This window comes from Mesoplodon mirus, assembly GCF_964341445.2.
Source record: "Mesoplodon mirus genome assembly, chromosome: 17".
NCBI classification, from domain to species: Eukaryota; Metazoa; Chordata; class Mammalia; order Artiodactyla; family Ziphiidae; genus Mesoplodon; species Mesoplodon mirus.
In genome coordinates, this window is record NC_138993.1 from 6392271 (window position 1) to 6413747 (window position 21477).

General features: G+C 40.8%; 1 protein-coding gene across 3 annotated transcripts in view; it reads left to right on the plus strand.

Moving 5' to 3' along the window:
• The window catches only part of MTUS2 (microtubule associated scaffold protein 2), a gene marked incomplete at its 5' end in the record, with an annotated part of 314758 nt that overhangs the window by 14378 nt on the left and 278903 nt on the right, over nt 1-21477 (plus strand). The window contains one exon of one of the 3 annotated variants that reach the window (XM_082601954.1): nt 20600-20797. The exons of 1 other annotated variant lie outside the window; for it this stretch is intronic. In XM_082601954.1, coding sequence (XP_082458080.1) covers nt 20600-20797 — 198 coding nt within the window. The remainder of the gene's footprint in view (nt 1-20599; nt 20798-21477) is intronic. One more of the 3 variants, XM_082601955.1, reaches the window with a different exon arrangement.

Genomic DNA, 21477 nt, shown 5'->3' on the forward strand with positions numbered 1-21477 from the left:
ATTTAAAAAATATCTGTTAGACTGAAGTTTGGAGAATGGATTGAGGGACAGGAGTGGGGTGGGGTAACAAGGATGGAGACAGGGACCTTTCAAGAGACCGATGCAGGATACCCTAAATGATAGCCAAGGCGGTGGTAGGGTATAGAGAGAAGTAGATAGGCTCTAGGGGGTGGATTTGACTAACCCCCGACCCTGTGCGTCAAGTTCACATCAGAATAGATTGTGGGAAAATCATTCAAGGACAAAAAGCAAGGAAGAGTAATGGCAGCCCTAACTCAACTCTACAGGCAAAAATCCGCTACTAATTCTAATGGGACACAGCTGAAGGGTACGGACCTTGCCATTAGCTGCTCCATCTATTTGCTTTTTAAAGTGATAGTAAGGATGAGGATGAATCATCTAGATTTTTTTGTTTTGCCATTTTGACCTTGTTTGATATGGACTCTCAAGACTTCTGTCTGATTTATCCTTGTATATGAGCACTCATCACAAAGCTTGTCTTCCCGGATTTTTCTGTACTATGGAAAGGGGCTGTATCCTTGTCTTTATACGTTCTTGTCCTTCCTTAATCCAAAATCATATAAAAACATGATTTCAAAGCAGAGGTTCAGAAGTTGGAGAGTATTGAGTGGTTTGGGCAGGTAAAGTCTCAAACCGAAGTGAGGGATGGAATCATGCAGTACGTATTTACTGGACACCCACTGTGTCCGGGGCTTTTTGTTTCAAGATGCCTTTTTCTTTCTCCTGGTGCCTGCCTCTGGGACTTTCAGTCCTACAGCTTCTGTTTGCCTTCTCAGTTAGATGTTGTTCTTCTGGAACTTCCCTTCGTCTTTCTCCTGGGATGGATCCATGTGTTTCCTGGTTTGTTTTGCTGGAGTACATCCTCGGTAATTTTCTAAGAGAGGGTTCAGGGAAAGCAAACTCACAGAGTTTTTGCCTTTCTGAGACAGCCTTTAGTCTGCATTCACTAGATCAAATATCATTTTCTAGGTTGAAACTGATTTTCTTTCAAAACATGCAGACTTCCAGTGTTGCTCTAAAGAAACCTGGTGCCAGTCTGAGAAACATACATATATATATATATATATATATTTTTTTTTTTTTTTTTTTTTTTGGTAGGAGACCTGCTTTTGTTTCTCTCTGGAAGCTTTAGAATTGTCTCTATCCTTGGTGTTTTAATCCTCTGTTTTCTCTGTCTTCCTGGAATTTCTATTATTTGGTTTTTGGACCTCCCAAAGTGATTACTTGTGTCTAGTTTTTCTCACGTTTTCTCTTACCTCATGCTTTCCTTTTTCATTTTAGACCATCTGACTGGACTTTATTTTCTAACACTTCTCTTGAATTGTTGTTTGGGTATTTTTAATTTCCAAGGATGCCGTCCTGGTTTCTGATTGTGTCTTTTCGTAGCAGATTGCACTTTCTTTAATTGTTGCCATATCTTCCCAAATTTCTCTAGGGATAATTAGATTTTTTTAAAGATAGCTTTTTTTTTTAACGTCTTTATTGGAGTATAATTGCTTTACAATAGCATGTAGTTTCTGCTGTATAACAGAGTGAATCAGCTATACGTATACATATATCCCCATATCCTCTCCCTCTTGCGTCTCCCTCCCATCCTAAAGATAGCTTTTGTTTCCTGAATTCTCTATATATGCTCAGGGGCAGATTTTCTCTTTGTTTTTCTCAGTTTTTTTGTCGTTTGTGTTATGCCGGCAGCTTTTCTCGAAGTCTTTGTGATCATTCATGCTTACTATTGAGTTGGATGGACATCAAGTCCATTTGTTCGGACTCTTTAGGAATCTGTTTCCCTAACCCTGGGGCTTGGCACGGGGTGGCCAGGTAGGGGTAAATTCCTGGGTGCTGGACACTGCAGGACCTGATGAGGGAGACAATGGGGTGGAGGTTATAGTGTCTCCCTAATCATTTCAGCCTCTCCCTCCTCCTTCCTGGGATCTGAGGCTCTGCGGCCCTGGCTGTCCAGCTGGAGGTCAGCACTTGCTTTTTCCAGGGCAGCACTGCTCTCCCGTCTGCTGCAGGCTGCGCTTTCCCCTGCCTGCCAGTCAGGGGCCTCCGTCTCTGTTCCAGAAACTGTTGAAATATCTGGCTTGGTAAGTACCTGTCTCTTGCCTGTCTCTTGTTCTAGGTTTAAATAGGTAAAGTGCTTAATAGAAGGAGTCAATAAATATTAGCTGTTATTATTAATTGTGCCTCTTAAAATTGAACTACTCTCACCTTAAGGCATCTTTGGTAAGAAAGGGACAAAATGCCTGCGTTCTGTCCACCACCACGAGCTGGCGGTCTCCTTTCCTACTTAAATCTAGTCACCAGCACCTCTTAGGGTGCTGCTCAGTAGTGTAAAATGATTGTTCCGTCAGTATTGCAAAAGCAGTGTGAGAACTGTGCTTTACATGCACTCCATGGAAAAGACATGCTATGTCATCAGAATCTTCTGAGTCTTTTCCTTAGCAAAGAGAGCAAGTGCTTTGCTTTTCCTCTATTTTGCAGTGCTAAAGCCAATGATCAGAAAACAGATGATTCAAGTGCATTTGCTCATAAAGATATTGTTCCTTTCGATGAGCTTTGAGCCTCTGATGATTTCCCCGAGAACTACAAGTACAAATAGGATCCAAGGACTTTCTCCATCCTCACGTATACCCACAGCAGTCTAGAAGCATTGGTAGGTTTAGAGTCGGTTAAAAGTAACTGACTAACACTGCTAATTCTGTAAGATGTACTCGTACAAGGTCACCTGTATTTGACGGCTCTTTTTAAACAGCTTCTATTTATAAGCAGATCTGTCCAGCAGAAGTATGACATTTGCAGTATTTACATTACTTGTCCCTGCTGTGAATGTCCTTCTGTTTGTAGCACTCTCTCATGCCTGCTCCCCACCCGACCCTTTCCAGTTCCCTTCTCTTACACAAAGGCTTTGACTAATTTATTCACCGACCAATTATGTATAGAGAGGCCAACTCTCCCTAGGGGGGGTTTTACTCTAATACAGTGGAAAATATGTCACTGGATATTTGTGAATCTCTGGATTAAATCCAGTTGCTTTAGGTGAGATAACAAGATCTAAACAGAAATGCAAATGCAGATGCTCAGATCCCAGTTATACTCCGATAATGCAAAAATGCTTAGTCTCAAATTTTTAGATAATTATAAGGAAGTAAAACTCAAGATTTGGGCCTCAGTTAAAGACACACTGCGAATAGGTTTATTTGGTTTTGCAGATTATTTATTGCTCATTTAGCACAGTGTTCTGTTTTTACCTTTAGGCCCATCTCTTTGCAACTCCAGAAACATTAACAAAACGAAACCAAAACAAAAAACTTTCACTAGTTCCCTTTCCAGCCTGGATATTAAATAATGCCAGTGAGCCAGCAATCTCAGTTAAGTTTTTCTCCTGATCATCATTCCCGGATTGTGGACAGACACACCTGTAATGAAGTGAGCAAAAGCACGGGGTCTAAGCCCCTTGCATCCCTCTGCAGTCTCACCTGTTGAGGTACCGCGCATCCACCCTGGGCCTTTCTGGGGTTTGCTTTGCTGCTCACAGGGAGTGACCCTACAGGCTGTCCAGCCGCTCTGCAGGAGAGCCTTCCACGGGGCTCTTCTGACCACAGCTTGCTTCTATTGTTTTTGCAGTGAGAAGGATTTTCCTAGAGTTCCTACACATTGCTGTGTTTTCAGGTGTACGTGACCTCAATGGGGCAAGGCTTAATCACAGTGGTTCCCTTGGAAGTTTCTCAGGGATGTCGGCCTTTTCTTATTCCTACAACAAAGATTTCTCTTTACTCACCCTCCCACCTTCCCTCCCACTCCTCCAGATAATCAGTCAGCCAGACCTGCTGAGTTTGTAACTTGAATACATCTACTCCATCCCTGCTCCTAGAATGTCAGGACTTCTCTCCTGATCTGCTGCCCCCCAGCTGATTTCCATACCTCTAGTCTTGACATGTCCCAACTCATCCTCCGCTCAGCAGATCAGTCCCTGTTCTCCTTCCTTTAACAGTCTTTTTTTTTGTTTTTAACATCTTTATTGGAGTATAATTGCTTTACAATGGTGTGTTTGTTTCTGCTTTATAACAAAGTGAATCAGTTATACATATACATATGTTCCCATATCTCTTCCCTCTTGCGTCTCCCTCCCTCCCTCCCTCCCTATCCCACCCCTCTAGGTGGTCACAGAGCACCGAGCTGATCTCCCTGTGCTATGCGGCTGCTTCCCACTAGCTAGCTATTTTACGTTAGGTAGTGTATATTTGTCCATGCCACTCTCTCACTTTGTCACAGTTTACCCTTCCCCCTCCCCATATCCTCAAGTTCATGCTCTAGTAGATCTGTGTCTTTATTCCCGTCTTACCCTTAGGTTCTTCATGACCTTTTTTTTTTCCATAGATTCCATATATATGTGTTAGCGTACGGTATTTGTTTTTCTCTTTCTGACTTACTTCACTCTGTATGACAGACTCTAGGTCCATCCACCTCACTACAAATAACTCAGTTTCGTTTCTTTTTATGGCTGAGTATTATTCCATGGTATGTATGTGCCACATCTTCTTTAGCCATTCATCTGTTGATGGACACTTAGGTTGCTTCCATGTCCTGGCTATTGTAAATAGAGCTGCAATGAACATTTTGGTACATGACTCTTTTTGAATTATGGTTTTCTCAGGGTATATGCCCAGTAGTGGGATTGCTGGGTTGTATGGTAGTGCTATTTTTAGTTTTCTAAGGAACCTCCATACTGTTCTCCATAGTGACTGTACCAATTTACATTCCCACCAACAGTGCAAGAGGATTCCCTTTTCTCCACACCCTCTCCAACATTTATTGTTTCTAGATTTTTTGATAATAGCCATTCTGACTGGCATGAGGTAATACCTCATTGTAGTTTTTTTTTTTTTCTTTTTTTTCTTTTTGCGGTACGCGGGCCTCTCACTGCTGTGGCCTCTCCCGTTGCGGAGCACAGGCTCCGGACGCGCAGGCTCAGCGGCCATGGCTCACGGGCCCAGCCGCTCCGCGGCATATGGGATCCTCCCAGACCGGGGCACGAACCCGTATCCCCTGCATCAGCAGGCGGACTCTCAACCACTGCGCCACGAGGGAGGCCCACCTCATTGTAGTTTTGATTTGCATTTCTCTAATCATTAGTGATATTGAGCATCTTTTCATGTGCCTCTTGGCCATCTGTATGTCTTCCTTGGTAAAATGTCTATTTAGGTCTTCAACCCATTTTTTTAATTGGATTGTTTGTTGTTTTTTTTTTGATATTGAGCTCCATGAGCTGTTTGTATATTTTGGAGATTAATCATTTGACTGTTGTTTCATTTGCAAATATTTTCTCCCATTCTTAGGGTTGTCTTTTTCTCTTGTTTATGGTTTCCTTTGCTGTGCAAAAGCTTCTAAGTTTCATTAGGTCCCATTTGTTTATTTTTGTTTTTATTTTCATTACTTTAGAAAGTGGGTAAAAAAAGATGATCTTGCTGTGATTTATGTCAAAGAGTGTTCTACCTATGTTTTCCTCTAAGAGATCTACAGCGTCTGGTCTTACATTTAGGTCTTTAATCCATTTGGAGTTTATTTTTGTGTATGGTGTTAGGGAGTGTTCTAATTTCATTCTTTTACATGTAGCTGTCCAGTTTTCCCAGCACCACTTAATGAAGAGGCTGTCTTTTCTCCATTGTATGTTCTTGCCTCCTTTGTCATAAATTAGGTGACTGTATGTGTGTGGGTTTATCTCTGGGCATTCTATCCTGTACCATTGATCTATATTTCTGTTTTTGTGCAAGTACCATACTGTCTTGATTACTGTAGCTTTGTGGTATAGTTTTAAGTCAGGGAGCCTGATTCCTCCAACTCCGTTTTTCTTTCTCAAGATTGCTTTGGCTATTTGGGGTATTTTGTGTTTCCATACAAATAGTAAAATTTTCTGCTCTAATTCTGTAAAGAATGCCACTGGTAGTTTGATAGGGATTGCATTGAATCTGTAAATTGCTTTGGGTATTATAGTCGTTTTCACAATATTGATTCTTCCAATCCAGGAACATGGTATATTTCTCCATCTGTTTGTATCATCTTTGATTTCTTTCATCCATGTTTTATAGTTTTCTGAGTACAAGTCTTTTGCCTCCTTAGGCAGGTTTATCCCTAGGTATTTTCTTCTTTTTGTTGGTTTGGTAAATAGGAATGTTTCCTTAATTTCTCTTTCTGATTTTTCGTTGTTGGTGTATAGCAGTGCCAGAGATCTGTGCATTAATTTTCTATCCTGCAACCTTACCAAATTCATTGATTAGTTTCAGTAGTTTTCTGGTGGCATCTTTAGGATTTTCTTTGTATAGTATCATGTCATTGGCAAACAGTGACAGTTTTACTTCTTCTTTTGCAATTTGTATTCCTTTTATTTCTTTTTCTTCTCTGATTGCTGTGGGTAGGACTACCAAAACTATGTAGAATAAGAGCAGTGAGAGTGGACATCCTTGTCTTGTTCCTGATCTTAGTGGAAATGCTTTCAGTTTTTCACCATTGAGTATGATGCTTGCTGTGGGTTTGTCATATATGGCCTTTATTATGTTGAGGTAGGTTCCCTCTATGCCCATTTTCTGGAGAGTTTTTATCATAAATGGGTGTTGAATTTTATGAAAATCTTTTTCTGCATCTACTGAGATGATCATATGGTTTTTATTCCTTAATTTGTTAATGTGGTGTATCACATTGATTGATTTGTGTATATTGAAGAATCCTTGCATCCCTGGGATAAATCCCACTTGATCATGGTGTTTAATATGATCCTTTTAATATGTTGTTGGATTCTGTTTGCTAGTATTTTGTTCAGGATTTTTGCATCTATGTTCATCAGTGATATTGGTTTATAATTTTCTTTTTTTGTGATGTATTTTTCTGGTTTTGGTATCAGGGTGATGGTGGCTTCGTAGAATGAATTTGGGAGTGTTTCTCCCTCTGCAATTTTTTGCAAGAGTTTGAGAAGGATGGGTGTCAGCTCTTCTCAAAATGTTTAATAGACTTTGCCTGTGAAGCCATCTGGTCCTGGACTTTTGTTTGTTGGAAGATTTTTAATTATGGTTTCAATTTCATTACTTGTGATAGGTCTGTTTATATTTTCTAATTCTTTTGGTTCAGTCTTGGAAAATTGTACCCTTCCAAGAATTTGTCCATTCTTCGCGGTTGTCCATTTTATTGGCATATAGTTGTTTGTAGTAGTTTCTCATAATCCTTTGTATTTCTGTGGTGTCAGTTGTGACTTCTCCTTGTTCATTTCTAATTTTATTGATTTGTGTCCTCTCCCTTTTTTTCTTGATGAGTCTGGCTAAGGGTTTAGCAATTTTGTTTATCTTCTCGAAGAACCAGCTTTTAGTTTTATTGATCTTTGCTATGTTTTCTTCATTTCTGTTTCATTTATTTCTGCTCTGATCTTTATGATTTCCTTCCTTCTACTGACGTTTGGTTTTCTTCGTTCTTCTTTCTGTAGTTGTTTTAAGTGTAGGGTTAGATTGTTTATTTGAGACTTTTCTTGTTTCTTGAGGTGAGATTGAATTACTATAAGCTTTCCTCTTAGAACTGCTTTTGCTGCATCCCATAGGTTTTAGATCGTCATGTTTTCGTTGTCATTTGTTTCTATGTATTTTGTTATTTCTAGTTTGATTTCTTCAGTGATCTCTGGTTATTTAGTAGTGCACTGTTTAGCCTCCATGTATTTGTGTTTTTTTTACAGTTATTTCCTGTAATTGATTTCCAATCTCATAGCGTTGTGGTCAGAAAAGATGCTTGATACGATTTCAATTTTCTTAAATTTACCGAGGCTTGATTTGTGATCCAAGATATGGGCTATCCTGGAGAATGTTCCATGAGCACTTGAGAAGAAAGTGTATTCTGTTGTTTTTGGATGGAATGTCCTGTAAATATCAATTAAGTCCATCTTGTTTAATGTGTCATTTAAAGCTTGTGTTTGCTTATTTATTTTCATTTTCAATGATCTGTCCATTGGTGAAAGTGGGGTGTTAAAAGTCCCCTACTATTATTGTGTTATTGTCGATTTTCCCTTTTATGGCTGTTAGCATTTGCCTTACGTATTGAGGTGCTCCTCTGTTAGGTAAACAATATTTACAATTGTTATATCTGCATCTTGGATTGATCCCTTGATCATTATGTAGTGTCCTTCTTTGTCTCTTGTAATAGTCTTTATTTTAAAGTCTATTTTGTCTGATATGAGAATTGCTACTCCAGCTTTCTTTTGATTTCCATTTGCATGGAATTACTTTTTACATCTCCTCACTTTCAGTCTGTATGTGTCCCTAGGTCTGAAGTGGGTCTCTTGTAGACAGCATATGTATGGGTCTTGTTTTTATATCCATTGAGCCAGTCTGTTTCTTTTGGTGGGAGCATTTAATCCATTTACATTTAAGGTAATTATCAATATGTATGTTCCTATTACCATTTTCTTAATTGTTTTGTGTTTGTTATTGTAGGTCTTTTCCTTCTGTTGTGTTTCTTGCCTAGAGAAGTTCCTTTAGCATTTGTTGTAAAGCTGGTTTGGTGGTGCTGAACTCTCTCAGCTTTTGCTTGTCTGTAAACGTTTTAATTTCTCCATCAAATCTGAATGAGATCCTTGCTGGGTAGAGTAATCTTGGTTGCAGGTTTTTCTACTTCATCACTTTAATTATGTCCTGCCACTCCCTTCTGGCTTGTAGAGTTTCTGCTGAGAGATCAGCTGTTATCCTGATGGGGATTCCCTTGTGTGTTATTTGTTGTTTTTGCCTTGCTGCTTTTAATATTTTTTCTTTGTATTTAATTTTTGATAGTTTGATTAATATGTGTCTTGGCATGTTTCTTCCTGGACTTATCCTGTATGGGACTCTCTGCACTTCCTGGACTTGATTGACTATTTGCTTTCCCGTATTAGGGAAGTTTTCAACTATAATCTCTTCAAATATTTTCTCAGTCCCTTTCTTTTTCTCTTCTTCTTCTGGAACCCCTATAATTCGAATGTTGGTGCGTTTAATGTTGTCCCAGAGGTCTCTGAGACTGTCCTCTGTTCTTTTCATTCTTTTTTCTTTATTTTGCTCTGCAGCAGTTATTTCCACTATTTTATCTTCCACCTCACTTATCCGTTCTTCTGCCTCAGTTATTCTGCTATTGATCCCATCTAGAGTATTTTTTTATTTCATGTATTGTGTTTTTAATCGATGCTTGATTCATCTTTAGTTCTTCTAGGTCCTTGTTAACTGTTTCTTGCATTTTGTCTATTCTATTTCCAAGATTTTGGATCTGGGAAATAGAATCTTGGATCATCTTTACCATCATTATTCTGAATTCTTTTTCAGGTAGACTGCCTATTACCTCTTCATTTGTTAGGTCTGGTGGGTTTTTATCTTGCTCCTTCTCCTGCTGTGTGTTTTTCTGTCTTCTCATTTTGCTTATGTTACTGTGTTTGGGGTCTCCTTTTTGCAGGCTGCAGGTTCGTAGTTCCCGTTGTTTTTGGTGTCTGTCCCCAGTGGCTAAGGTTGGTTTAGTAGGTTGTGTAGGCTTCCTGGTGGAGGGGACTAGTGCCTGTGTTGTGGTGGGTGAGGCTGGATCTTGTCTTTCTGGTGGGCAGGTCCACGTCTGGTGGTGTGTTTTGGGGTATCTGTGGACTTTTTATGATTTTAGGCAGCCTCTCTGCTAATGGGTGGCATTGTGTTCCTGTCTTGCTAGTTGTTTGGCATAGGGTGTCCAGCACTGTAGCTTGCTGGTCGTTGAGTGAAGCTGGGTGCTGGTGTTGAGATGGAGATCTCTGGAAGATTTTCGCCATTTGATATTATGTGGAGCTGGGAGGTCTCTTGTGGACCAGTGTCCTGAAGTTGGCTCTCCCACCTCAGAGGCACAGCACTGACTCCGGGCTCCTCAATTTGGGATGATGTGTTGTCCATTCATGTATTCCACAGATGCAGGGTACATCAAGTTGATTGTGGAGCTTCAATCCGCTGCTTCTGAGGCTGCTGGGAGAGGTTTCCCTTTCTCTTCTTTGTTCTCACAGCTCCTGGGTCTCAGCTTTGGATTTGGCCCCGCCTCTGTGTGTAGGTTGCCGGAGGGCGTCTGCTCTTCGCTCAGACAGGACAGGGTCAAAGGAGCAGCCTCTTCGGGGACTCTGGCTCACTCAGGCCGGGCGGGAGGGAGGGGCAAACAGAATCCAACAACATATTAAAAGGATCATATTAAACACCATGATCAAGTGGGATTTATCCCAGGGATGCAAGGATTCTTCAGTATACGCAAATCAATCAGTGTGATACACCACATTAACAAATTAAGGAATAAAAACCATATGATCATCTCAGTAGATGCAGAAAAAGATTTTCATAAAATTCAACACCCATTTATGATAAAAACTCTCCAGAAAATGGGCATAGAGGGAACCTACCTCAACATAATAAAGGCCATATATGACAAACCCACAGCAAGCATCATACTCAATGGTGAAAAACTGAAAGCATTTCCACTAAGATCAGGAACAAGACAAGGATGTCCACTCTCACTGCTCTTATTCTACATAGTTTTGGTAGTCCTACCCACAGCAATCAGAGAAGAAAAAGAAATAAAAGGAATACAAATTGCAAAAGAAGAAGTAAAACTGTCACTGTTTGCCAATGACATGATACTATACAAAGAAAATCCTAAAGATGCCACCAGAAAACTACTGAAACTAATCAATGAATTTGGTAAGGTTGCAGGATAGAAAATTATCTATTTTGTGTTTCCTGCCTTTAGCATTTGTTGTAAAGGTGGTTTGGTGGTGCTGAATTATGTTAACTTTTGCTTTTCTGTAATGGTTTTAATTTTTTTGTTGAATCTGAATGAGATCCTTGCTGGGTAATCTTGGTTGTAGGTTTTTCCCTTTCATCACTTTAAATATGTCCTGCCACTCCCTTCTGGCTTGCAGAGTTTCTGCTGAAAGATCAGCTGTTAACCTTATGGGGCTTCCGTTGTATGTTATTTGTTGCTTTTCCATTGGTGCTTTCAGTATTTTTTCTTTGTATTTAATTTTTGATAGTTTGATTAATATGTGTCTCTGCATGTTTCTTTTTAGTTTTATCCTGAATGGTACTCTCTGTGCTTCCTGGACTTGATGGACTATTTCCCTACCCATCTTAGGGAAGTTTTCAACTATAATCTCTTCAAATATTTTCTCAGACCCTTTTGTTTACTCTTCTTCTGGGACCCCTGTAATTCGAATACTGGTGTGTTTAGTGTTGTCCCAGTGGTCTCTGAGTCTGTCCTCAATTCTTTTCATTCTTTGTTCTTTATTCTGCTCCCTGGCAGTTATTTCCGCCATTTTGTCTTCCAGCTGACTTATCCATTCTTCTGCGTCAGTTATTCTGCTATTGTTTCCTTTTAGAGTATTTTTGATTTCAGTAATTGTGCTGTTCATCACTGTTTGCTCTTTAGTTCCTCTAGATCCTTGTTAAATGTTTCTTGTATTTTCCCCATTCTGTTTCCAAGATTTTGGATCATCTTTACTATCATTATTCTGAATTCTTTTTCAGGTAGGTTGCCTATTTCATCTTCATTTATTTGGTCTTGTAGGTTTTTACTTTGCTCCTTCATCTGTAACAAAGTTCTTTTTTGTTTCTTTTCTTTTTTTTTTTTAATGGGTGGTGCTGTATTCCTCTCTTACTGGTTGTTTGGCCTGAGACGTCCAGCAGTGGAGTTTGCAGGTAGTTGGATAGAGTTGGGTCTTGATGCTGAGATGAGAACCTCCAGGAGGCCTCAGTCCGATTGATATTCCCTGGGGTCTGAGGTTCTCTGTTAGTCCAGCGGTTTGGACTCAGAGCTCCCACCACAGGAGCTCAGGTCCAACCTCTGGCCTGGGAACCAAGATCCCACAAGCTTTGTGGTGCGTTAAAAAAAAAAAGGAAGGAAGAAAGAAAATAAGTAGCAGTATGATATGAAAGAATAAAAAAACAAAATAAAATTAGAACGATCAGGAAAAATAAAACTATTTGAAACAACTGCAACAAGGTAAAATAAAACCACAACAGAAAAAAGAAAAAAGAAAAAAGAAAAAGGACGGGTGGGGAACAAGCCAAAAGGAGAGATCACTGGTCACTGGGGCTTCCTCCCGTCCCCTTAGGTGTCCATGGTCCCCCCGGTGCCTGGTAGGTGCCCTTGTTGTGAGGAGACGTGAATTCTGTGTCCTCCTAGTACGCCATCTTGCCTCCCCATTTACCTTCTTAAAGTTTTTATTTTACTGCCTCAGATGTCAAGAATGTTAGACAGTGATGGATGGACCTTTATCAATACAGTATTGAACCACAGAGCACTGTAATCTGATTTTAGATGATTGAGATATTCTAGCATGACAAAGTCATATTTAAAGGAGAATCAATACAAAAGGAAAAATGGTGAGAGTAAATACAGCTTTTCATGTTTCCTCTAAATGTGAGGATTTGCATTGTTCAAAGGATTCATCTTTCAAAAGAAAAACAGTATTACTTTGAAAGAGCAACACATCTTTTAAGCACTTAATAGCAGCAAAATCCCTTTTGTTGTTCACACAGGAATTGGTGTCTTTTTTTGGCAAAATCTTGACAGAATACAGAGCCTTGATAAAAATAAAAGAAGTGAGCCCACTTAAGCTCCTTTGCATGGGATTTGAATATTTGATCCTAGAGGTTTTTTGTTAAAATATTCATTAATTTTTGAAGTTATTTAATTTCCCCATTATGGTCATATTCATTTGGAAGGGTCTTTGATCTGCTGTATAGAACATTTCTTCCATCTGCCGGTTAGAAGGGGTTTTTTGGAGGACTCACAACGACAGACCAAGTCCACTCTGTCTGTCACAGGCCCTTTGGAAGTTGAAGATACTGATAGAGATTGGGAAAGTCATCATTGCTCCAGCTCAGTGTAAGCTTATTACTCAACTGAAGACAAGATTTATTCTTTTTAAAAAAAGTTTTGTTTTAATATAACAGCTGTATTGACACAATTCATATACTAGATAGAATTCACCCTTTTAAAGGATACAGTTCAGTGGTTTTTAGTCTATTCACACAATTGTGTAACCATCACCACTATCAATTTTAGAACATTTTTATAGAAACCCTATGCCTGTTATCAGGCCCTCCCCGTTTCCTCAAACTCCAGCCCCTGGCAACCACTAACCTACTTTCTGTCTCTCTAGATTTGCCTCTTCTGGACATTTCATATAATTGAATCATACAAGGTGCAGCCTTTTGTGTCTGGCTTCTTTCACTTGCCTTAGTGTTTTCAAGGTTCATCCATATTTTAACATGTATCAGTAGTTCCGTTCTTTTTGTAGCTGAAAAATATTGCAGTGTATTGACCTTCCACATCTTGTTTATCTGTTCATCAGTTGATGCACGTTTGTGTTGTTTCTACTTTGTGGCTCTTACGAATAATGCCAGTTTCTTTCTCTCTCTGTCACTCCCTCCACCCACCCCCAGTCTTTTTTTCCTTTGTTGTTTTTACTGGGGGAGTGTCTCTCTAATCTGCTTGTATTGATAACGTTCTTCCAGAGAGCTTCAGCTCAGCATCGGCTGGGGTGGGGCCTCCCCGTGGCAGTGGTTGCTTTATAAGATTTCAGGACCCTGGGCTTCAGTAGGGTTTGAATTAACTCCTTTGCTGTCTGCAGAGATGCAGTGGGTGTTTTTCTGTATAACCCTGAGATCAGGGTTTCTGACAGAGGCACAGGCGGCAGCAGAGACATTTCAGGGTCCTGCTGAGACATCTGCTCTTAGGAATGTAGACCTCAGTGCTCACATGACGGCTTTTTTTGTTTTTGGTCTTGTTTTCCCCCTAATGACTGCTTTTTCATGAGTGACCACCCAGTGGGCCTGCATATAGGACAAGGTAGTCTTTCCCGTGAACCAAGGATCAGTCACAACTCCATTCCAAGACGTACACATAGGTCCAGGCAAAGATATGTGACCCAAGGCCCACTCCAATCCCATAATCCTGTTCCTAAAAGCCAATTGATTACTGACACTTCCAACTTAGGTCGGGGAAGTCTATATAACAGAGGTTCTGTAGGACTCATTAATGCAGCACAGAGCCCCACGGCTCAAAGCACCAGCTAACCAGCCAGCAGCAGCTTGAAGTGCATGCTTGCTTTTAGTCAGCAGAGCTAGTTAATAAAAGCAAGGCAAGAAGACTCCCTGTGATGGTGGTCACTGTCTCAGTATCCTGATCACAGCACCTATTGTTGTGGCTGCCCTGAAGAGGTAGTGATACCGACCAGGGTCCTTGACCTTCCACAATCAGTAGAAATTGACTAGAGCCCAGACAAGAAATTCAGGCAAGGCTTTATTGGGGCCCCTGCTGCAGCAGAGGGGTGCAAGAACAAGCAACAGGTTCCCTTGCTCGCTCCCTGAAGAGGGGATAGCTGGTTCCTTATATGGGGTGAGAGTAGGGGTATGTCAGGCTGGAGGGGTGGCTTAGGTGTTTTGCCCACCCCTTTGGTGGTGTCGAGTGCAGGAGGGCATGTGCAGTCCCCTGTTTTTGCTCCCAGCTCTTCAGAAGTGACAGTGGGGTTTTTTGGGTCTTTCTGTGTCTTCTTGTCTATGATTTGCCCCAAGTGCACACGCACGCAGTTATTTTTAGCCCCTTATCATTTCTTTGTATTCTGTTACTCGAGGAATGTGTGTCCGGGTGCAAGCCCTGCAGCAAAGGGCCCCAGGTCCCAGCCTGTCTCAGTAGGAGGGACCCCCACCCCCAATTTGTTTTGGATGTCAAGATTGATGATGCCATACACAAAGCAAGAGAGTATGAGGAAGTTCATTACTCACATAATTGAGGTCTCTGGGGAGAGATCGGCAGGCCTCTCAAACATGGCTGACATGGCTTGAGAGAGCCAGGAAAGGACACTGGCTCAGCTCTTTTTTTACTGTTGTCAGAGGTTAGAGGTGGGACGGGGCAGGGTTCAGTGGAAGTGGTAGGGGCCTGCGTAGTTTGAATCTGCTCCCAGTGGCAAAGGAGGGAGCACTGGGCTTAAGTTCTTATCAGCTTTCTCAGACGTGGGGCAGAGGGGTGTGGGGAGTACAGAAGGGGGTGCAGCGTTTGAAAGTTGACAGCTGTGATCAATCAAACATTGAAAAAATAGAGTCTGACCCTTTATTACAGTTCCTGAGTATTTTATTCTTTTTGTTACTATAGTAAGTGGAATTTTCTTAACTTCATTTTTGGATTATTCATTGCAAGTGTATAGAAATACAATTGATTTTCATGTATTGAATCATGTATTAGTTCTAATAGTTTTTTAGTAGATTTTATGGGATTTTTTTTTAATATACAAGATCATGTCGTCTATAGCTAGAGAAAGTTTTGCTTTTTGTTTCCCATCTGTGTGCCTTTTATTTTATTTTCTTGCCCAATTGCCTTGGCTAGAACCTTCCATAAAATGTTGAATAGAAGTGAGAGCAGACATCCTTGTCTTGTTCCTGATTTGCGGGGAAGCATTCAGTCTGTTTTCCTTCAGTATGATGTTAGCTGTGGGTTTTTCCTAGATGCCCTTATTAGGTTGAGATCATTTTCATTTTTTCCTAGTTTGTTAGGTGTTTTATCATGAAGTGCTGTTGGAATTTGTCAAGTGATTTTTCTGCATCTATTGAGATAGTTGTGTGGGTTTTTAAAAAGTCTATTAATATAAGTACATTGACTGATTTCCATATTAAACCAGTCTTTTATTTTGGGGATAAATCTCACTTGGTCATGGCATATAATCCTTTTTATAGGTGGCTGGTTTCAGTTTGCTGTATATTTTGGTGAGAATTTTGCATCTACAATAGATATCAGTCTGTAGTTTTCTTTTCTCATGATATTTTTGTCTGGTTTTGGTATCAAGGTAATATTGACCTCACAGAATGAGTTTGGAAGTGTTCTCTTCACCCATCCCCCCAATTTTGGATAATTTGTGAAGAATTGGTATAAATTTTTCTTTAAATGTCTGATATGATTCACTAGTGAAGACATTTGGGCCTGGACTTTTCTTTCTGGGAAGTTTTTGAATTATGAATTCAATCTTTTTGTTATAGGTGTATTTTCTGTTTCTTCTGGAGTAAGTTTTCATAGTTTGTGTCTTTCTGGAACTTTCCAGTCTCACTAGATCATCTAATGTGTTGAGATATAGTTGTTCATTAATATTTCCTTATAATTGTTTTTATTTCTGAAGAACGAGTTGTGATGTCCCCTCTTCCATTCCTAATTTAAAGATTTGTCTTCCCTTTCTCTTGTTTAGTCTAGCTAGAGGTTTGTCAACTTTGTTGATCTTTCTAAGAACCAACTTTTGACTTCATTGATTCTCTCTGTTGTTTTTCCATTCAGTTTCATTTATTTCCATTGTCTTATTTATTATTTCCTGCTTTCTGCTTGGTTTAGGTTTAGTTTGCTCTTTTCTTTCTTCAGTGTCTTTAGGTGGAAGTTTGCTTTATTGATTTGACATCTTTCTCTTTTTTTGTGTGTGGGGTACGCAGGCCTCTCACTGTTGTGGCCTCTCCCATTGTGGAGCACAGGCTCCGGACGCGCAGGCTCAGCAGCCATGGCTCACGGGCCTAGCCGCTCCGCAGCATGTGGAATCTTCCCGGACCGGGGCACAAACCCATATCTCCTGCATTGGCAGGCAGATTCTCAACCACTGTGCCACCAGGGAAGCCCTCCTTTTTTAACGTAGGCATTTATAGATACAACTTTCCTTCTAAGTACTGCTTTAGTTGCTTCCCATAAGCAACGAAAATTTTAAAAAAAGGAAAAAAAAACCCCAGGAGATTAATATTGGGACAATACTCTTAACTAGACTACAGAACTTACTCTGATTTCACTCGTTTTTACATGCACTCCTGTGTGCGTGTGTGTGTGTGTGTTTGTACATGTATATTTAGTTCTATGAAATTATATCATGTGTTCAGAGTTGTGTTAACACCACTTAAATCCATTAACATTTCACTTCTGGAGAGAGTTAGAGCTTGTACTTACAAACTAATTCAGTCCTGTGCAACCCAAGCATGGAAATAAATCATAGATAACCCTTGTAAGGCTAAAGTCAACTTGACTAGGCTGAACAGGCTTGATCTCAGGCATCTACAGAGAAGGGGGTCTACAGAGCTGAGTCAACCATAGTCCTTTGAGAAGGGATAGGGAGTATCAGGGAATCACAGGTGACGTTTAAGGAGACAGGGGCAGGATTCAAACATGGGCAGAAATCCAGGGAGCAGGAATTTGCCGAATGTCATTGATGGTAGTGCAACCACAGGATCTTCATCTGTTGTCAAAATGGAGGTGAATTTCTTATGGCCATTCTTTCCAGTTGCTGTGCATAATGACTGTGACTGGGCAGGACTGGCTCAGAGGAGCAGGGTTGTGATGGACAATTTTGATTTCACATATACAGTACAGTCAATAGACATGTGATCCAAAACCAGGTTCAAGAAAAATGGTATCGTTACTTTGTTACAGTCTCATCTCCTATATATTCACACCTTGAGGCTGCTCGATTACGTCACCAGCACCTGTCTCTGCCAAGGTATTGCTGGGCCCTAATCCTGCTATTAAAGGTCAGGGAGGGTAAGTTGGACAATGGTAGATTGGCAATGACCATAAACTGTCTCAACAATGAAAGTACTGAATCTGTGTGTATTGCAGGGCTGAACGTTTGTTATGACGTTAGATGAAAAAACAGAAACAAGCAAAAAACAGAATAAAAACAGGAAAGGAATGCACTTGTATCATTTCAATCTTTTTAAATTTAATGATGCTTATTTTATAGCCTAATATTTAGTTTATCCTGGAGAAGGTTCTGTGTACACTTGAGAAGCATGTATATTCTGCTGCTGTTGGATGGAGTGTTTTATAGATGTCTGTAGGTCTTGTTGGTTGATAGTGTTTGTCTTCTATGGCCTTGTTGATCTTCTGCTTAGTTGTTCCATTTGAAAGTGGGGTATTAAAGTCTCCAAATATTATTTTGAATTGTTTATTTCTCCTGTCAATTCTGTAAGCTTTTGCTTTGTGTATTTTGGGACCCTGTTTTAGATGTATATATATTTACAGCTGCTGTATCTGCCTGATTTACTGACTTTTGATCATGATAAAAATCTCCCTCTTTATCTCTTTCTTGTTTTAAAATGTGTTTTTTCTGACATCAATATAGCCACTCCAGCTTTCTGGTGGTTGTTCTTTGCATGATATGTCTTTTCCCATCCTTTTGCTTTTAAACTGATTGTATGTTTGAATCTAAAATGTCTGTCCAGCAGACAGCATATGTTTCAGTCTTGTTTTTCATCCAGTCTGTTAGTCTGTGCCTTATGACTGGATTGGTTGATACATTCACGTTTAATGTTACTGTTGATATAGTTGTATTTACATGTGCTATTTTGCTATTTGTTTTGTGTCTGCCTCATGTCTTTTTTGTTTCTCTACTCATTACTGCTTTCTCTTGCACTGAGTGAGTATTTTCTAAGGTAGCATTTTAATTCCTTTAGTGATTTTTTTCACATATTTTTTTGAGTTATCTTCTTACTGATTGCTCTAGGGCTTACCATATCATCTTAAATTATCAGAATCTACTTAATATTTATACTAATGTCAGTGAGATACAGAAATGTTACTCCTATTTAGCTCTATTCCATCTTTCTCCTTTTTACATCTATGTCTGTTACAAACCCAGTAATACATATTTTTAGTTATTACTTCATATAACTTTATGTCTTTTGGAGAAGCAGAGACAATAATTCTAAGGCATTGACATGACATTTACTTTCTGATACAAAGGGGGCCAATATTACACGTTAAACAATGATCATTTCTTCTTTGTCCTAGTTGAACATATTTTTCCAAGTGTTAGAACAGACCTGAGTTGGGAATATTAGCAGCACCAGCTCCTTGTCCCCTCTTCCCTTTGCACTCACCTGATTCCTCCCCTTCCTAGTCCTGACCTAGAAGTCAGGAAACCACAGTTGTACAGATTTCGCCATCACCTGGACATATGAGTGACCATGGTCTCACTCTCAGGGGAGCTGCTGCTAGAGGAAAGGGCACTGCAGGCCCAGCCTGGCATCTGTTGGTTCTTGATGTATTTCCACACATAGATGCTTTCTAATATGTAGACTCTTCATTGATTTTTTAGACCTTGAATTTTTTTTTACAAATAGCCCATTTTAATTTTAATCTGCAACCTGGTGGAGCTTTCAGTAGATAATGAAGAGTTGCCTGACTGTAGTGTAAGAACAAGCACTCACAGTAAATATGGCTAGAGTGAAAGTTGTTAAATGGCTTGACTAGGACAATTATACAGAATAGCAGGACGCTTGGCCCTTTTTCCTTTTAAAGCCTTGTGGGCTTCCCTGGTGGCACAGTGGTTAAGAATCCACCTGCCAATACAGGGGACATGGGTTCGAGCCCTGGTCCATGAAGATCCCACATGCCACAGAGCAACTAAGCCCATGCGCCACAACTACTGAGCCTGCACTGTACAGCCTGCGAGCCACAACTACTGAGCCCGTGCACCACAACTAATGAAGCCCGTGTGCCTAGAGCCTGTGCTCTGCAACAAGAGAAGCCACCGCAATGAGAAGCCCGCTCACTGCAACGGAAAGTAGCCCCCGCTCGCCGCAACTAGAGAAAGCCCACGTGCAGCAGTGAAGACCCAACACAGCCAAAAATAAATAAATAAAATAAATGAATTTATAAAAAAACGAGCATTTGCGTGCTGATAATGTTCTGGTTCTATCTGGTATTGAGAGAATTCTCATAGGGTTGGGATGATCGTCCCAGTAGCTGTGCGTGGAGCCCGGCTCAGACACAGGAGTGCTGAGATCATGCATTTATAATAATGTTTTATGATTTCAAATGAGCTGGCTTTGCACATACCTGGGAACTAATTTTGAAGTTTAGACTAACATAAAAACGGATAATGGAAAACGGAGAGAATGAAGCCTAGCCTCAGTTTCAGCGCCTGTCAAGTTGTGTGTTACAAGCAGTGGAACTTACACTAACACTTCCAGGCCAGTTGTATCAACCCTGTTCCTTCCACGGGGGAAACTGTGGTTCTTAGTGTTAGGGCAAGTGCCTGAGGTCACACAGTAGTAATTGGGAGAGACTAGATTTCAGCCAGCTACACAGTTTGTGCTCTTTCACCTCGTTCCTACCACCACTAAATGATTCTTTGTGAGTGTTTCTATGACTTATTACATACAGCTTATAATTGCTGAGGAGTGTTTGGCCACAAGGGTTCTTCACCCATCGTATGGCAGAAGCAAGGTGTATCTCAGCTCCACAATTCTAGGGTGACCTGCAACAGCGTGTGTCCTCATTCCATTCAGCCCCCTAAGCACTTTATGCCTTTCTTTAGGGCCGTATAATAGGGTGAGTTGTCTGTTCTGGTCTCGTCTGCCTGCCGTCTCTCCTCCTCTCAGCACCAGCCCGCAGTGAGGGCCCTTTCTCATGAAGATGCCTTTGTGAATGTGTTGAATCAGACTGTGCCAGAGTAATTGTGGTCTGTTTATGCTGGAGCTGGGTTAATATTTACAATCTGTGTCTTCTCTAGCTTGCTATCAACTGAGATTTTTTTTCTGGTTTGGGTTCATTTTAGCAGATTTAAAGAAACCTTCCGGTTCAAATGCTGCAAAATCCAACCTACCCAAATCTGGACTTCGTCCTCCTGGCTACTCGCGTCTCCCGGCAGCCAAGCTGGCGGCCTTTGGCTTCGTCCGGAGCTCCAGTGTGTCCTCAGTGTCCAGCACCCCGTCAGCGGACAGCGCCCAGCCCGAGCCCAGCCGGCTGGCCAACCGTAAGTGGGGCGGACGGGTGGGCGGGCTTGCATCCCAGACAGGCAGGACCAGCAGAGGGCGAATCGGCGTGTGGTACAACAGGGTTGCATTTTCTTTGCGTTTAACTAAGAATTTGGGTTGACTACCTTAATCTACCGTTGTTGGGACTTTAAAAATAATCTGCTGAAGAAAAATAAAAGCCTGTTTGGCACTACCATTTTCTAAGTTATGGGGAGTTAATGTGCCAGAAAAAGACATGAAATATTAGTGGGAAAATCATTTTAGTCACCTGTGATTACCCGTCGTGCCTTCATACTGGTGGAGCACTTGATTTCTATAAGTTAATTAAATGATGTTAAAAATAGGGAAGCCCAGCGGAGCTTCTTCTGGTCTGTGCCCAGGAAGGTCCCTGTTAGCTGAGATGGTGTCACTCCAGGCCTGCTACCTGACACTGGTGGTGTAAGCTGCATTTTAACGTATGAATTAATAGCGTCCAAGCAGGTCACATCAGCTGCTGTCCCTAAAGAAGACCCAAGGCTGCCCCATTTGGCTGAGCCTTTGAGGGCCAAACCCCATCTCGGCCTCATCGACTTCAAAGTCATTGTTACTGGATCTGAAGTCATGACACCTCAGATGTTGGGTAGTAAGAATTTGCCAGGGAAGTCTAAGTGGTTTTCATGTGGAAAGCTGTTTTGAAGGG